The sequence below is a fragment of the Spodoptera frugiperda genome, chromosome 21, assembly GCF_023101765.2.
Source record: "Spodoptera frugiperda isolate SF20-4 chromosome 21, AGI-APGP_CSIRO_Sfru_2.0, whole genome shotgun sequence".
NCBI classification, from domain to species: Eukaryota; Metazoa; Arthropoda; class Insecta; order Lepidoptera; family Noctuidae; genus Spodoptera; species Spodoptera frugiperda.
Genome location: NC_064232.1, coordinates 2,196,717 through 2,210,222, shown reverse-complemented (window position 1 = coordinate 2,210,222; position 13,506 = coordinate 2,196,717). Strand labels below are relative to the sequence as shown.

At 40.5% G+C, this 13,506-nt stretch overlaps 2 protein-coding genes and 2 long non-coding RNA genes across 11 annotated transcripts in view; 2 read left to right on the top strand and 2 right to left on the bottom strand.

The window, feature by feature from the left end:
• Positions 1-2,443, top strand: part of LOC118280461 (uncharacterized) — a 28,197-nt gene extending 25,754 nt beyond the window's left edge. For all 3 annotated transcript variants that reach the window (XM_050702059.1, XM_035600501.2, XM_050702058.1), the window contains one exon: positions 44-2,443. In XM_050702059.1, coding sequence (XP_050558016.1) covers positions 44-144 — 101 coding nt within the window. In that variant the 3' untranslated portion in view covers positions 145-2,443. The remainder of the gene's footprint in view (positions 1-43) is intronic.
• LOC126912031 (uncharacterized) overlaps positions 1-13,506 on the bottom strand; it is a 129,663-nt gene that overhangs the window by 16,648 nt on the left and 99,509 nt on the right. The gene's annotated exons all lie outside the window — the stretch shown is intronic.
• Positions 1-13,506, bottom strand: part of LOC118280349 (uncharacterized) — a 180,825-nt gene that overhangs the window by 148,644 nt on the left and 18,675 nt on the right. For 3 of the 6 annotated variants that reach the window (XM_050702087.1, XM_050702081.1, XM_050702083.1), the window contains 2 exons: positions 8,492-8,635; positions 5,214-5,500 (listed from right to left, as the gene is read on the bottom strand). In XM_050702087.1, the coding sequence (XP_050558044.1) occupies positions 5,433-5,500; positions 8,492-8,635 (212 nt within the window). In that variant the 3' untranslated portion in view covers positions 5,214-5,432. Of the gene's footprint in view, positions 1-5,213; positions 5,501-8,491; positions 8,636-13,506 lie in introns of those variants that run through there. The other 3 variants (XM_050702085.1, XM_050702082.1, XM_050702084.1) reach the window with 3 other exon arrangements.
• LOC126912026 (uncharacterized) lies at positions 8,949-13,241 on the top strand. Its single transcript, XR_007706639.1, has 2 exons — positions 8,949-12,432; positions 12,576-13,241. It is a non-coding gene; the product is annotated as an uncharacterized LOC126912026 (long non-coding RNA).

Below are 13,506 nucleotides of genomic sequence, written 5' to 3'. Positions count from 1 at the left end.
TTATATTTGACAAAAGGAACTAAAATTGTATTTTTCATTTCAGAAATCTACTATAATGAAAACCAAGCATCTTCGGACGAAGAATGGACCTACGAACCTTTGAAACCACATAAAAATTACGACTCTAACATATACAACATATAATATACTTTAAAATTATTGTAAATAGGGTTAAATTTTGATTGTTAGAAGTAGATAGGCCGATTTCGATGGGTCAAAAGGCAGATGTAATCGATTTAGGCGGAGGTGCATGATTGAGGAGGTGTATTAAGTGTAACATCCTGCCTCGTTGGTCGAGTGGTCGCAAGTGCGACTGCCTAACAAGGAGTCTCCGGTCCGATTCCCGAGTCGAGCAAACTATAGCTGGGTATTTTTTTCGAATTTTAGAAAATTTCTCAGTGGTATCACCGAGTCTGATATTGTGCCCAGTATATGGCAATAGGCTCACCCCCTATTACATGGGACTTATAACACAAATTCTGAAAGTGGGTGTACATTGTATGACGGGGATAAAAGGCGTGACGTTAACGATGATGTAATATCCAGTAAGCCAGATATGTTATGAGTAGAAGCGATCCAATCTTGGATACTTGTCCCACCGACGACGATGATCAAGAAATGGAATTAGATACTAAAAGAGTTTTATCCATGAAGCACATACAAAGAGGAGATATTATAGGTAATTAGAGTGTGGGAGAGCCATGCTTCGGCACGAATGGGCCGGCTCGACCGGAGTGATACCACGGCCTCACAGAAAACCGACGTGAAACAACGCTTGCGTTGTCTTTCGTCGTGTAAGTTAGGTTACCGGAGGCCTCATACCTATTTTCATTTGGAAAATATGTATTGTAAGTATGTCATATTTAATTAAGATATTTCAAAAAGGTGCTAGACAAAACAAAGATTTGAATGCTTAATTTTTGTAATAACTATCTTGAGACATATTAAATTAACTAAAAATCACAGTTTACATACGTAAATTAATGGTGAAAAGCTCTACTAGTTTCGAGTCACAGAGGGACTCTTCATCATGAGCAGCGTGCGCAGACGCGGCGACGTCTCGCAGGCTGCGCCGTGATTTTTAGTTAATGAACGCTTCATATTATTTTTAAATCGTCTTGTAAGAGATGCCATGTAAATATTTCGATGTTGGTATGTTTGTAAAGAATAATTGTATATACCTACCTATTGTTACCTATATAGTGGGCAGTGAATCTAGTTACTCCATTTGTCAAATATATCCAATGCTTATAAAATGAAAAAATACCTTTATTAACCGATTTCAAAAAAGGTTCTCAGTTTCACTTATAAGTATGTATGTATATTTGTGAGCGATTATCTCGCGTTTATCTGAACCGATTTCGATGTGGTTTTCAACATAGTATTTATTAGACTTAGGAGAAGGTTTTAAGGAACCTGACTTAAAAAAAAAGGAGATGGTAAAGAAAAATGAAGGCGGATACCTTTTTTAAAAGTGATTTATTTATTCTATCTTTACTACAAAGTTATTACAGGAGAAAATCTTATAACAATATTAAAAATAACGGTAACATTTTGGGGTAACTTGACAGGATTCATCTATGTACCAATTATGTAATTAGACTAGACTCTAAATGTCAAAGCAAATTTCACAAGCACGGTTTTAGCTCAGCTCTAGGACCGCTAGCTGCCAGCGTGCTTACGGTGGGTCGCCAGCGCGGTGCAAGCTTGGAGTCGGCGCGCCGACGGCAAAAGATGCGATGTTGTTTCGTTTGCCGCTGACGAGCGAGTCGCCCCCGCCCGGCTCGCTGTCGGCGAGTGGTAAGCACGCCGCCCGCACGCTGGAAGCTCACGGTTGCCTCTTTTACAACTCAAGAGGACCGTGTGCTAGCCACCCTCCTCCGGCTTTTTTGTATTGACGTTATGAAATATATCATATAACATACGATTTTAAGTTCAAATTTAAATGACAATTTAATTGCTGGGTTGGAGCGGTGCTTGTTATGTCCTTAAGGCTCAATTTACACCACCACCGGAATGGAATGGAAATACCTTTTATAACGGAACTGTGCATAGTATAATGAACTTTATATCAACTGTATAACACACAAATTACTTAAATACCTATGAGCCTAAAAATTTGACGAATCGCGTCTTTTGCCGATTCCTCGCGCATTCTTGAGAATTCCCTGATGGCCGGTCAATGGAATCTTCAAGAAGTAGCGCGAACCGTCATTCAAGTCAAGTAAAAAAAAAAGACTAAACAATAAGGTGACGTGAATTCGCGGGAACGCTCGAAAATTCACGCGAATTCCGCGTCATGAGGCGAAACTGACGCTTTTATTTCGTTCCATTCTGCAAGGGTGTAAATTGAGCCTAAAAATGCTATAGTTTAAGGTTCAAACTGTAAATATCAAAAAAAAATACAAGTAAAATACATAATATTATAAATCGAAAAAAAAAATACTTCAAGAACACAACGACTTTTATTTTTTTACTAACCCCATGATATATTATGCATGTACATATTAGACATATTATAAACCTTCCTCTTGAATCACTCTATCTATTAAAAAAAACCGCATTAAAATCCGTTCCGTATTTTTAAAGATTTAAGCGTACAAAGGGACATAGGGACAGAGAAAGCCACTTCGTTTTATATACTGTGTAGTGACTAGCTGATGCCCGTAGTTCAATAATCTACTCTTATTATACCCACAGGAAGAAAAGAGATGGTGATTTGAACAGCTTATACGTATAAGCCAGACAGGCAAGCAATGTTTCAGTCATTCTGTCTCCTGCGTTAAATTGCACCAAGGGCACGTTGTTTCGCTAATAATTATTAATTCTATCTAAGTAACTTGTTTTTTTCCATTTCTCATCTAGTTTATATTCTTCCATCTTCCTAACTTCATTCTAAAGTGTTTTCGTGCATGCTATCGCTTTGTAAGTTCGAGACCTTTGGGCTTTTATTTGTTGGACGCAATATCTACAGATACTATCGTTTTTTCTTCCCCTCTTAATAAAATCTCCTGATTTATTTCGTTGCGGGATTCATGTCCCTGGGACGCGCCGGACTTCAGTGTTCCGGTGTTTTCATGTTTGTATCTACTGTAGATACTTACAGGAGATGAAGCAGTTTTGGAAGGCTGGGGACGGTTTGTCCCATAAAGAAAAGGCAGACATTACAATATATATTTTTCCTTTATTTTTCGGTTTTTCGATTTCTCAGTTTTTGTGCCCGGTATATAATAGGCTCACCATCTATTACATGGGACTTACAACATAAATTGTGAGTTGGCAGTGCCAATTTCACATTAAAGGCGTGACGATATGTATGTATGCAATGCCGCTTTTCATACTTCATCAAAGCATTAAACACGCAAAATCTGATCTGAATGTAGGTTACACTCAATAAAAAAACATATTTTAAAGGGTAATCAATTAAATAAAACACTAAATAATACTTTTAAAAAGTATATTTAAAAAGAATCTATTATTAAGCTACTTACATTAACATAATAATTATAATTACATACTAAATATTACACCATTAAAGTTAAATATAATAACGCTAATAATCTCATATTAAGTCACTCCTCACATATAGGAAACTATTATTGGTAAGTGTCCACAGGTCCGCATCGTACGCATCGGACGGATCGTATCAAATGGATTGGCTGCGTTCTCTGTTCGGCAGCATTCGCCTATTGGAGCAATCGGATTACCGATGTCACTTTCACTCGGATTTTTGGCATCAGCATTCCGTATGACGTCATCGGTACGCATCACATGTAGGCATTGCCGATGATGCGGTCCGTACGATGCGGATCAGTAAACGCAGTTGTAGTCCATTGAAATGTTACATGAGCTTTACATTTTTTAGAGGACGCAATTTTATTTTTTGAACATGTAGGGGGGGTCAATAGAAGCTAAACTTGAAGTTTGTGGGGTCGCCACCCTTGTCCCTCGGCCGCCATATTACGATGCATTTTTTCCGGCTATTCAATTTTCCACTCAATTTTTATTACGATGCATAGTTTCCGAGATATAGCAAAAAAAGTGTTTCCATCCCTTTTTCCAAGATGGCGGCCGAAAACAATGCATTATTCGACCCTCAAAAACTTCAAGTTATAGCTTGAATTGAGTTTCTATACATGACAAAATAAAATTTGCGTCCTCTAAAAATCAGTGGACATTATTCGGCCCTCAAATTGTAACATTTCAATGAAATAGTCCATTGAAATGTATGAGTTTCTATACAAGACAAAATAAAATCCGTTGCGTGCGATGCGTCTGGTGCGTACGATGCGGATCAGTGGACGCAGTTGTATGAGTTTCTATACAAGACAAAATAAAATCCGTTGCGTGCGATGCGTCTGGTGCGTACGATGCGGGCATCTTCAGGACTGGTGGCAGTTTTATAACATGACCTACAACTACTAAGGCATGTTATTAAAATGAGCCTTATTTTTTTTTATTTTTTTTTTACATCTAATGTGTCGACGTTTGGCCGCTATCTCACCTGATGGTAAGTGATGATGCGGCCTACGGTGTAGATATCTAATTGATTATGACTTACTATATGTATTAATAAAACTGAATAGTTTGTTTACCTATTTGAATACGCTAATCTCAGGAACTACTGGATTGAATGTAATGATAATATTTGTGTTGAAATAGTCCATTTGTCGTGAATAGCTATATGGGGCCATCCATTAATTACGTCACACGTTAAGGGGGAGGGAGGGGTGGACGAAGTGTGACTTTATGTGACAAGGGGGTGGGAGGGGTCCTAAATGTTGTGACGTCACATTTCAATTATTATAATCAAACTGCACGGTTTGTGCGTTGGCTGGGCAACTGGCTGCCGGGCTAGCGGGTTCGATTCCTCTCGAACTCTTTGTGTGATCCACAAATTGTTGTTTCGGGTCTGGGTGTCATGTGTATGTGAACTTGTATGTTTGTAAACGCACCCACGACACAGGAGAAAATCCTAATGTGGGGCAACGTTTTTTACAGAAAAAACAAACTCTTTTAACACGAACTTGGAACTATTATCGAAAAACTCATGTCATGTTAATTTTACAAAAAAAATAATAATAGTAATTGAAATAAAACACATTTCGGAAATGCTGTTTTAATTAAATCATTATTTCTAGATCTAAAAATATGAAATGTGACGTCACATTAGGGAGGGGGAGGTCTCACAAATGTGACCAATTGTGAAATCATGAAATTTGTGTGACATAATTTATGGATGGCCCCTATGTTATAAAACGTTAAGATTTTTTATGGAATGGAAGGCAAACGAGCTGTGCGAGGTGCGAGGGACAGAGCTATACAACCTACATAGCTCCGTCCCTCTCGCACTGCTCAGTGATCGACCATTCTGACACAATTGTAATAGCAGACTAAGGCCCCTGAGCGGGTGAAGCCGCGGGAGTCACTGGTCATAAATATTTTTGCATCGGATCCAACTTTTCATACTGCCAATCATCTTCCCATGTCAATCGTTGTTCTGTAAAAAAATATAATACATATAAGTTAAAACGTCAGTGTTCATGAAGACAGGTTTAAATAAATAGGATATTGATTTGACTGGCTATTCAAAATAGTCTCGCTTCTTAGTTTCTAAAAGACCACAAAAGATGTGATTCACAAGACCACTAGGTCAAAAGACCCACTAGGTTAATAGACAACTGGCTCAAAAGACCCACTAGGTCAAGAGATAACGGGCTCAAAAGACACTACTGGCTCAAAAGACCCACTAGGTCAAGAGATAACTGGCTCAAAAGACCCACTAGGTCAAGAGATAACTGGCTCAAAAGACCCACTAGGTCAAGAGATAACTGGCTCAAAAGACCCACTAGGTCAAGAGATAGATAACTGGCTCAAAAGACCCACTAGGTCAAGAGATAACTGGCTCAAAAGACCCACTAGGTCAAGAGATAACTGGCTCAAAAGACCCACTAGGTCAAGAGATAACTGGCTCAAAAGACCCACTAGGTCAAGAGATAACTGGCTCAAAAGACCCACTAGGTCAAGAGATAACTGGGTCAAAAGACCCACTATGTCAAGAGATAACTGGGTCAAAAGACCCACTAGGTCAAAAGGGCACTGTGTCAAAAGACCCACTAGGTCAAAAGGGCACTGTGTCAAAAGACCCACAGAGTGAAAAGACCCACTGGCACTAACTTCGTCACTTCTAGGTACCTACATTTTATACGTAGAAATGACGTATTTGCCCCAACTCTTAAACTTTGATTCGTTTTATCTAAATATTGTTGTCTTATATGACAAAATAAAAAATACGTGTTTAATATTATTTCATTACCTAACTGACTGACTAAATAGATTTATAATGTTCATACCCCGTCATCATCCTTATTCAATGTAAACATCATCTGTGTGACTCACTCAGTCATTGTTATGACACCACACTCACGGTTATGACACTGACAATAGGAGGAATACATTTCCAACAATTTAATGACCTTTTGTTATAACTTTCGTAAAACAAACAAAATTAATTAATATGTTATCTTTTTTTTTTAATAAAACGTTGCCCCACACTAGGATTTTCTCCTGTGTCGTGGGTGCGTTTACAAACATACAAGTTCACATACAACATGACACCCAGACCCGAAACAACAATTTGTGGATCACACAAAGAGTTGCTCCGTGCGGGAATCGAACCCGCTACCCGTTGCACGGCAGCCAGTTGCCCAGCCACCGCACCAACCGTGCAGTCAAATTATCGGCTTACTCACGTAACTGTTTAACGAGGAACTCGATCGACAATCGCCGCGTCATGTATCGCGGAATGCTGCTCATGAATACGAGGCTCTAGCATGGCTTGAACTGCGGACTACCTAGCGAGTTTACCGGAGCTCCGGGTCGAAAAGCAGGAGTAGGAACGGGGTGGTTTTTAGTCAGTAAGAGTCTGACACTCCCTCTCGCCTTGCCCAAGGCGGGAGAAGTCATTGGATGATTTTCCCCCTCAAAAAGAAAAAAAAAGCATGGCTTGAACTGCGGACTACCTAGTGGGTTTACCGGGGATCCGGCTCGAAGGGCAGAAGTAAGAACGCGGCGGTTTTTAGTCAGTAAGAGTCTGACACTCCCTGCTGCCTCGCCCAAGGCGGGAGAAGTCATTGGATGACTTTCCGCCCTCAGAAAAAAAAACAAAATGCATGGGTTGAAAATCTTGAAACTGGTCCCGTTCCTCGTTCGTTTCTCGCGTTCTTAGTTACGTAAGTAAGCCGATAACATAATATGTACCTAACTAATTGGATGACCACATATTTTTTCTCTTACACCGTATAATTATTATTTTACTGAATATAAGTACGTTAAATATGATGACTAGTTTTCAAAATTCCCGGAAAACTGTTACGGTAATAATATTATGTTACTCATACAAAAACATAATGTATATAGGGTGACTGGTAATTAGTGAACGATATTTAAACACGTGATTGTACATATGATTACAAACAACTTTCCCAAAGAAACTTATATTGTATACTTATTAGTTTTATTTTTATCACAATAAGAAAACAACAAAATTTCATTAGTACGCGCGCGTAAAGATCAAAAATACCTAATAGTCTTCAGTGGGCGCGGGCGCCTCGCTGCTAACAGCTGATCATGCGTAGGCGCGCGAAATTTTGTTGTTTTGTTGTTGTGATAAAAATAAAACTAGTGAGTATACAAAAAAGTTTCTGTGAGAAAGTTATTTGTAATCATGAGTACAATCACGTATATGGTCTGGTATAACATATAGACTACTTTTATCCCACGAGAAACGCGAGCGACGCCACTGGCAGAAGCTAGTTTTGATTGAAATAATTATCTACGTCAATAAATTAAGCATGAGATCTTACTACTCCAGAAGAGTTATATTTGTGTTACCAGCCTTTTAGGGAATTATGAATTTGAAGATTGTAATTTCGACAGTTCAGTCAAATAAGCTTAAATTAGGTAAGAATCTCGGAATGCGAGATACCCAGCTGTAATTTTGTATATACTTGTATATTGACCCTTTTGTCAATTTTTTTATACGGTTAACCGTTTTCGAGATAGATGGCGGAGAACGCGCGGTCACTGCAACACATCAAACATTTTTTTTAAACTAACCTATCCGTGATGGTTGTCTAATGTCTATGGAAAGGACATTAAAAAAGACATTATGGTTCCTAAAACCATTTTTCATCAAAATCAATTGTTTGAATGATAGACGTTTTTTTTTTATATATAATATTTGCAACCCGCCCAATCTTCGTACCTATGGTTGCAATGGTGATATATTATGCATGTATTATACATACTTATATACATGTATTATACATATTATTAAAACTTCATCTTGAATCACTCTATCTATTAAAAAATACCGCATCAAAATCCGTAGCGTAAGTTTTAAAGATTTAAGCATACAAAGGGACATATGACCACAAAAAGCGACTTTGTTTTATACAATGTAGGGACTAGTATTATTTGAAGCTCATACCTAAAGTGTTTAATTCTTGGGGTGCCTTAGCTTTTGGACGCGGTCGTGGGCACGGGTACGGGCGTGGGCGTTTACCTTGGTTCAAGTTCGTTGGTTTTAAAGCTCGTAGTCTCATTTCCTTCGATGGAGATCCAGGAAACAGTTCTGAAATAAAATATTTGAAATTATTTAATTTTAAGAATAATTAGGCCGGGGCCTAAGTACTGGCGCCCACCACCGGCACGTCACGGCATGGCATGGCCAAGGATTTTAATACAAATTAAGTTCTAATGAACCTTATTTCAATGAATTTAGAATGTATGTGGGTAGTTCCTCAGAGACAACATTTTCGATGTCTATGGGAGTATTTTTGAAACTAACAAAACGGCATGTAATATTTTTTTTAGTATAGTTTAGCTATATCAGTTACTAGGACAAATAATATTTTTTAAATAATTGCAGATTTAAAAAAAAATTTTTTTTTTTGAAGATTGTTCTTCTGATTCATATGGCGTGTCCGTTTGCCATTTTCCGGAACAAAGTAGTCGATTTCGCATTTTCCCTTTGATACTTCAATATAAATTATAATTAAACCGAAAGGAGATGAGTTGTCCTCTTCAAAAAAAAATATGTATTTGTCGGGATCGAGGGTAGAATTGAAACACAGGCGTCCACCCTCGGCGCTCGACGGAGTCAAGGATTCATCGGCTGAGCGGCGTGTCGATCACTTCTCGTGCAGCAGCCGACCAGTGCGGTCGAATATTGAACCGTCGTGTGTTTCAACTGTATACCTAGTCTGTAACCTGTTAGTTTGATATTGTAACAGTTAATTATCTTTCATGTACTTTGTAACCATGTTTGCACTTTGAGAGTGACTGAGACCTCTGAGTTTGTTTCGGCATTTCTTCTCAGAGTAGTCGGTAGGAAATGCCGGCCCCATCAGTAGCTTAAGTAAAGTAACAGTGCAATGTACAGAATTAAACAATAGTTCCATATCGAAGACTTTATTATTTTACTGCTACCTTCGTCATAACGCCCACAAGTATTCCTGACATGAGTAGTGAGATTCTCCTTTCACCGACATATCGAAAGTGAGAGATCTCCTATCTCCGACATCAGAAGTGGGATGGACCCGGACGATTGAAGATGTTGAAATCATCGGAGCTGATTCATCGAGAACTACTTGCATTCGACCCCAACAAAAAAAAACTGCGATGCAAGGCAAGCGCAGTACATCGTCATCCGGTACACGAGCAACGGCGGCGGTGGCAGCGGCAGCAGGCCAGGGACACGGCGACGGCAGCGGACCAGGAGACGCGGCGACTGTAGCGGACCAGGGAACGCGGCGACGGCAGCAGACCTGGGGACGCGGCGGCAGCGACAGCGGGCCAGGTGACGCAGCGTAAGCGCGGCGTATGGTGAGAAGCGTATTGATGTCTGCAGTTGGACACTGCATCATCGGGAATATTCAGGTGACCTTGTTCCTTTTATTATGATTCTGATACCAAATACTTTATAGGATGAAAATGAGTCAGCGTTTCCTGTTTAGGATTGTTGATTTTGCGATCAGAAGTATTATTTTACTTTTGTCGGGTAGTCATAATAAAAACTTAGTCGTGATGTTTGAGAACCGAGATCAGTTGAAGAGTCATTAGAATGGCGTCTTTTGGGTAATGTTATTCTGTGTTGTATATTGTTAGGTTACGTGATATCTCAAATAATCTTTGATTTTGTTTAGTTGGAAATTTGACTTCCGCGACGTGAGGTAGATTTAAATATGCGCTTGCGGTGTAGCGTGGTACAGAACATTGAGAAGGTTAGTTCTTAACAAAGCAGGGTTAAAAGATGCTCACTTAGCGATTCGCGATTGAAGTTAGATGCGAATTGTCTTCTGAAGTCCTGGGCAAACTCATGATCGGTTTGCCGTGATCTAATTTTTGGGTTTAGTGTGTTATATTTAGTTTTAATTGTAGGTAGTAAGTCTAGGGAACAAAGATTCTGATTTATTTTACTGCACTGTGAATGCTTATCATTACAGTGCTTATCATTACAATGCTTATCATTACACTCGAGTCCATAACACAAGTCGTAGCTGACTTGAAGTGACTTGGGAGTCCTTGCGAGTGCCTATGATGTGGTAACCTTGAAGCAATCGATGTTGATTACTAATCATTTAATTATATTTTGATTGAGGGTACTTAGACGTAAGATATGTTTCCGAAGGTACATTTTAGTACTCTGATAGACTGTTAGGTAGTTATTCTAAATGTAGTCTGTCAAGTTTGGTTTTGCCTAGTAAAGAAAACCGCGGAGTAACGAGACGCGACATTTCATTTTGATATTGCATCTAATTTGAATAGTGTAGGTACATTGAAAATTATTTTAAAAGGTGTTACCGACATTTGTTACCTTTTTACCATTATGAGTATTGTAGTTGTAACTGTGGGTAGACTGGTTGTTTAAGCGGTAGTTCGGCATTTTATTTTGATTGTGCATCTGAATTGAATAGTTACAGTACAGTTCTGACGAATAAGGACGAGGAGGATATCTGATCACCAGGTTCCTCGAGAATTTTGTGAAATGTAAGAGGTAGAATTTCCTATACACATCGTTACTACTTGTACTCAACACTCATCATTCACACTCATGCCCTAAACACTCGACACTGTGGACCGCACCGCATGAGTAACATGTGGAGATGGGTCTGGCACAATGGACCGCGCTCATGAAGAGCATGAGGCGATGGTCAGTGTACACACTGGACCGCGCTCATGAGGAACATGAGGCGATGGCTCTATGCACACACTCACACTCGGACCGCACACATGAGAACCGTGTGGTGATGGGTCTGCACAAACTCGCATTGAGACCGCACCCGTGAGGAACATGGCTGTTGGGTCTTTACTCACAAGTACATACTCACACTTACATCATGTACACACATTCACGTACACGTAGGTACGGTATGCCGACGAATTAAAGTTAAACTGACATAATTCAGATAAAGTAGTTCAAATAGCAGATACCTTAGAGGGTAGATTATTAGAGTAGTTGAAGGTAGTAGAACCTGTGTTTGAGTTTGCAAGGTGATCGTAGTTTAAAAGATGTTTGTTAATGAGGGTTTCAGTGCAAACCAAGGAGTCTAGCAGAGACTCGGTGTTCCCATGTGGGGTTCACGTGAGACAGAATAACTGTATGGTACGAGAACTGTGCGTAGCCGTGATCACTTGTAAAGCTTGAATGCTTTGAGTTACTTGGTAGAATCATTATTTTGCGAGTAACTATGTTTGTGAAATATCAGTTTCACTGGTTTTGATATTGATTTGTTTCGATACATAGTAACGAGTTAAGTAACATTTTTATGAGGATGATGGTTCAAGTTTTAGAAGGTCACGCATCAGCCGAGATTGGTTTTGATGAAGTTAATGAAGCTCGGTAGAAACTCGGGTAAGGGGACTCTAGAAGCCATTATGTGTTTGTGCTGTCTCTATTCGGTATGTTTGTGTCCGATCACCTCAGTAGCGGTCGCGTATTCGCAACCCGGTCACAAACGGAATCTCCGAGTGTCGCCTCGAGAGTCCGTTCGGTGCGCGGTACGAGTTTGGCTCTGACGGGGGTCGGCGGCTGTCTGTGTTCGGTATGTTTGTGTTCGATCACCTCAGTAGCGGTCACGTATTCGCAACCCGGTCGCAAACGGAATCTCCGAGTGTCGCCTCGAGAGTCCGTTCGGTGCGCGATACGAGTTTGGCTCTGACGGGGGTCGGCGGTTGTATGTGTTCGTTTTGTGTTCGCCGGTCGGCTTGAGAGCCGGGGCACTGGGTGCATTGCTCGTGGACTCGAGTAAGGGCATGCCAGGGGCCATTGTTGGTAGTTGCGTGGTTACCAGGTGGTGACGCACGGGAGATCCATGTGATGGATGTCAGCAATGTGATTGCTGGTCGGCTTGAGAGCCGGGGCACTGGGTGCATTGCTCGTGGACTCGAGTAAGGGCATGCCAGGGGCCATTGTTGGTAGTTGCGTGGTTACCAGGTGGTGACGTACGGGAGATCCATGTGATGGATGTCAGCAATGTGATTGCTGGTCGGCTTGAGAGCCGGGGCACTAGGTGACTTGCTCGTGGACTCGAGTAAGGGCATGCTAGGGGCCATGTGATGGAAGTCAGCAATGTGATTGCTGGTCGGCTAGAGAGCCGGGGCGCACTAGATGTCTTACTCGGGAGTTTCTAGAGTTGTACTGAGTAGTTTGTAATTTTTGTTGATAAGAACGGCTGTGATGCGTGAACCTAACAGTTTGATGCTTTTGTAATTGTGTGTGGAATGTGGTCAGGAATGACCGAGCTATATGATACTTTGCGTGTAATTTTCTGTCACAGATGAGTTGTCACACGAGGACGTGTGCAAGCAGGATGGCCGTGTCGGGATCGAGGGTAGAATTGAAACACAGGCGTCCACCCTCGGCGCTCGACGGAGTCAAGGATTCATCGGCTGAGCGGCGTGTCGATCACTTCTCGTGCAGCAGCCGACCAGTGCGGTCGAATATTGAACCGTCGTGTGTTTCAACTGTATACCTAGTCTGTAACCTGTTAGTTTGATATTGTAACAGTTAATTATCTTTCATGTACTTTGTAACCATGTTTGCACTTTGAGAGTGACTGAGACCTCTGAGTTTGTTTCGGCATTTCTTCTCAGAGTAGTCGGTAGGAAATGCCGGCCCCATCAGTAGCTTAAGTAAAGTAACAGTGCAATGTACAGAATTAAACAATAGTTCCATATCGAAGACTTTATTATTTTACTGCTACCTTCGTCATAACGCCCACAAGTATTCCTGACATGAGTAGTGAGATTCTCCTTTCACCGACATATCGAAAGTGAGAGATCTCCTATCTCCGACATATTCGTTATAACTATGTTAGTATGATTATAAATAAATAAATAAGAAGTGTCCGGCGTATAATACTGATTCATATGGCGTAAGCTGCGGATGACCATACTTGGTCGGGTATTAATAATGAGAGTCTGGCTTCCGGACAAGCTAGG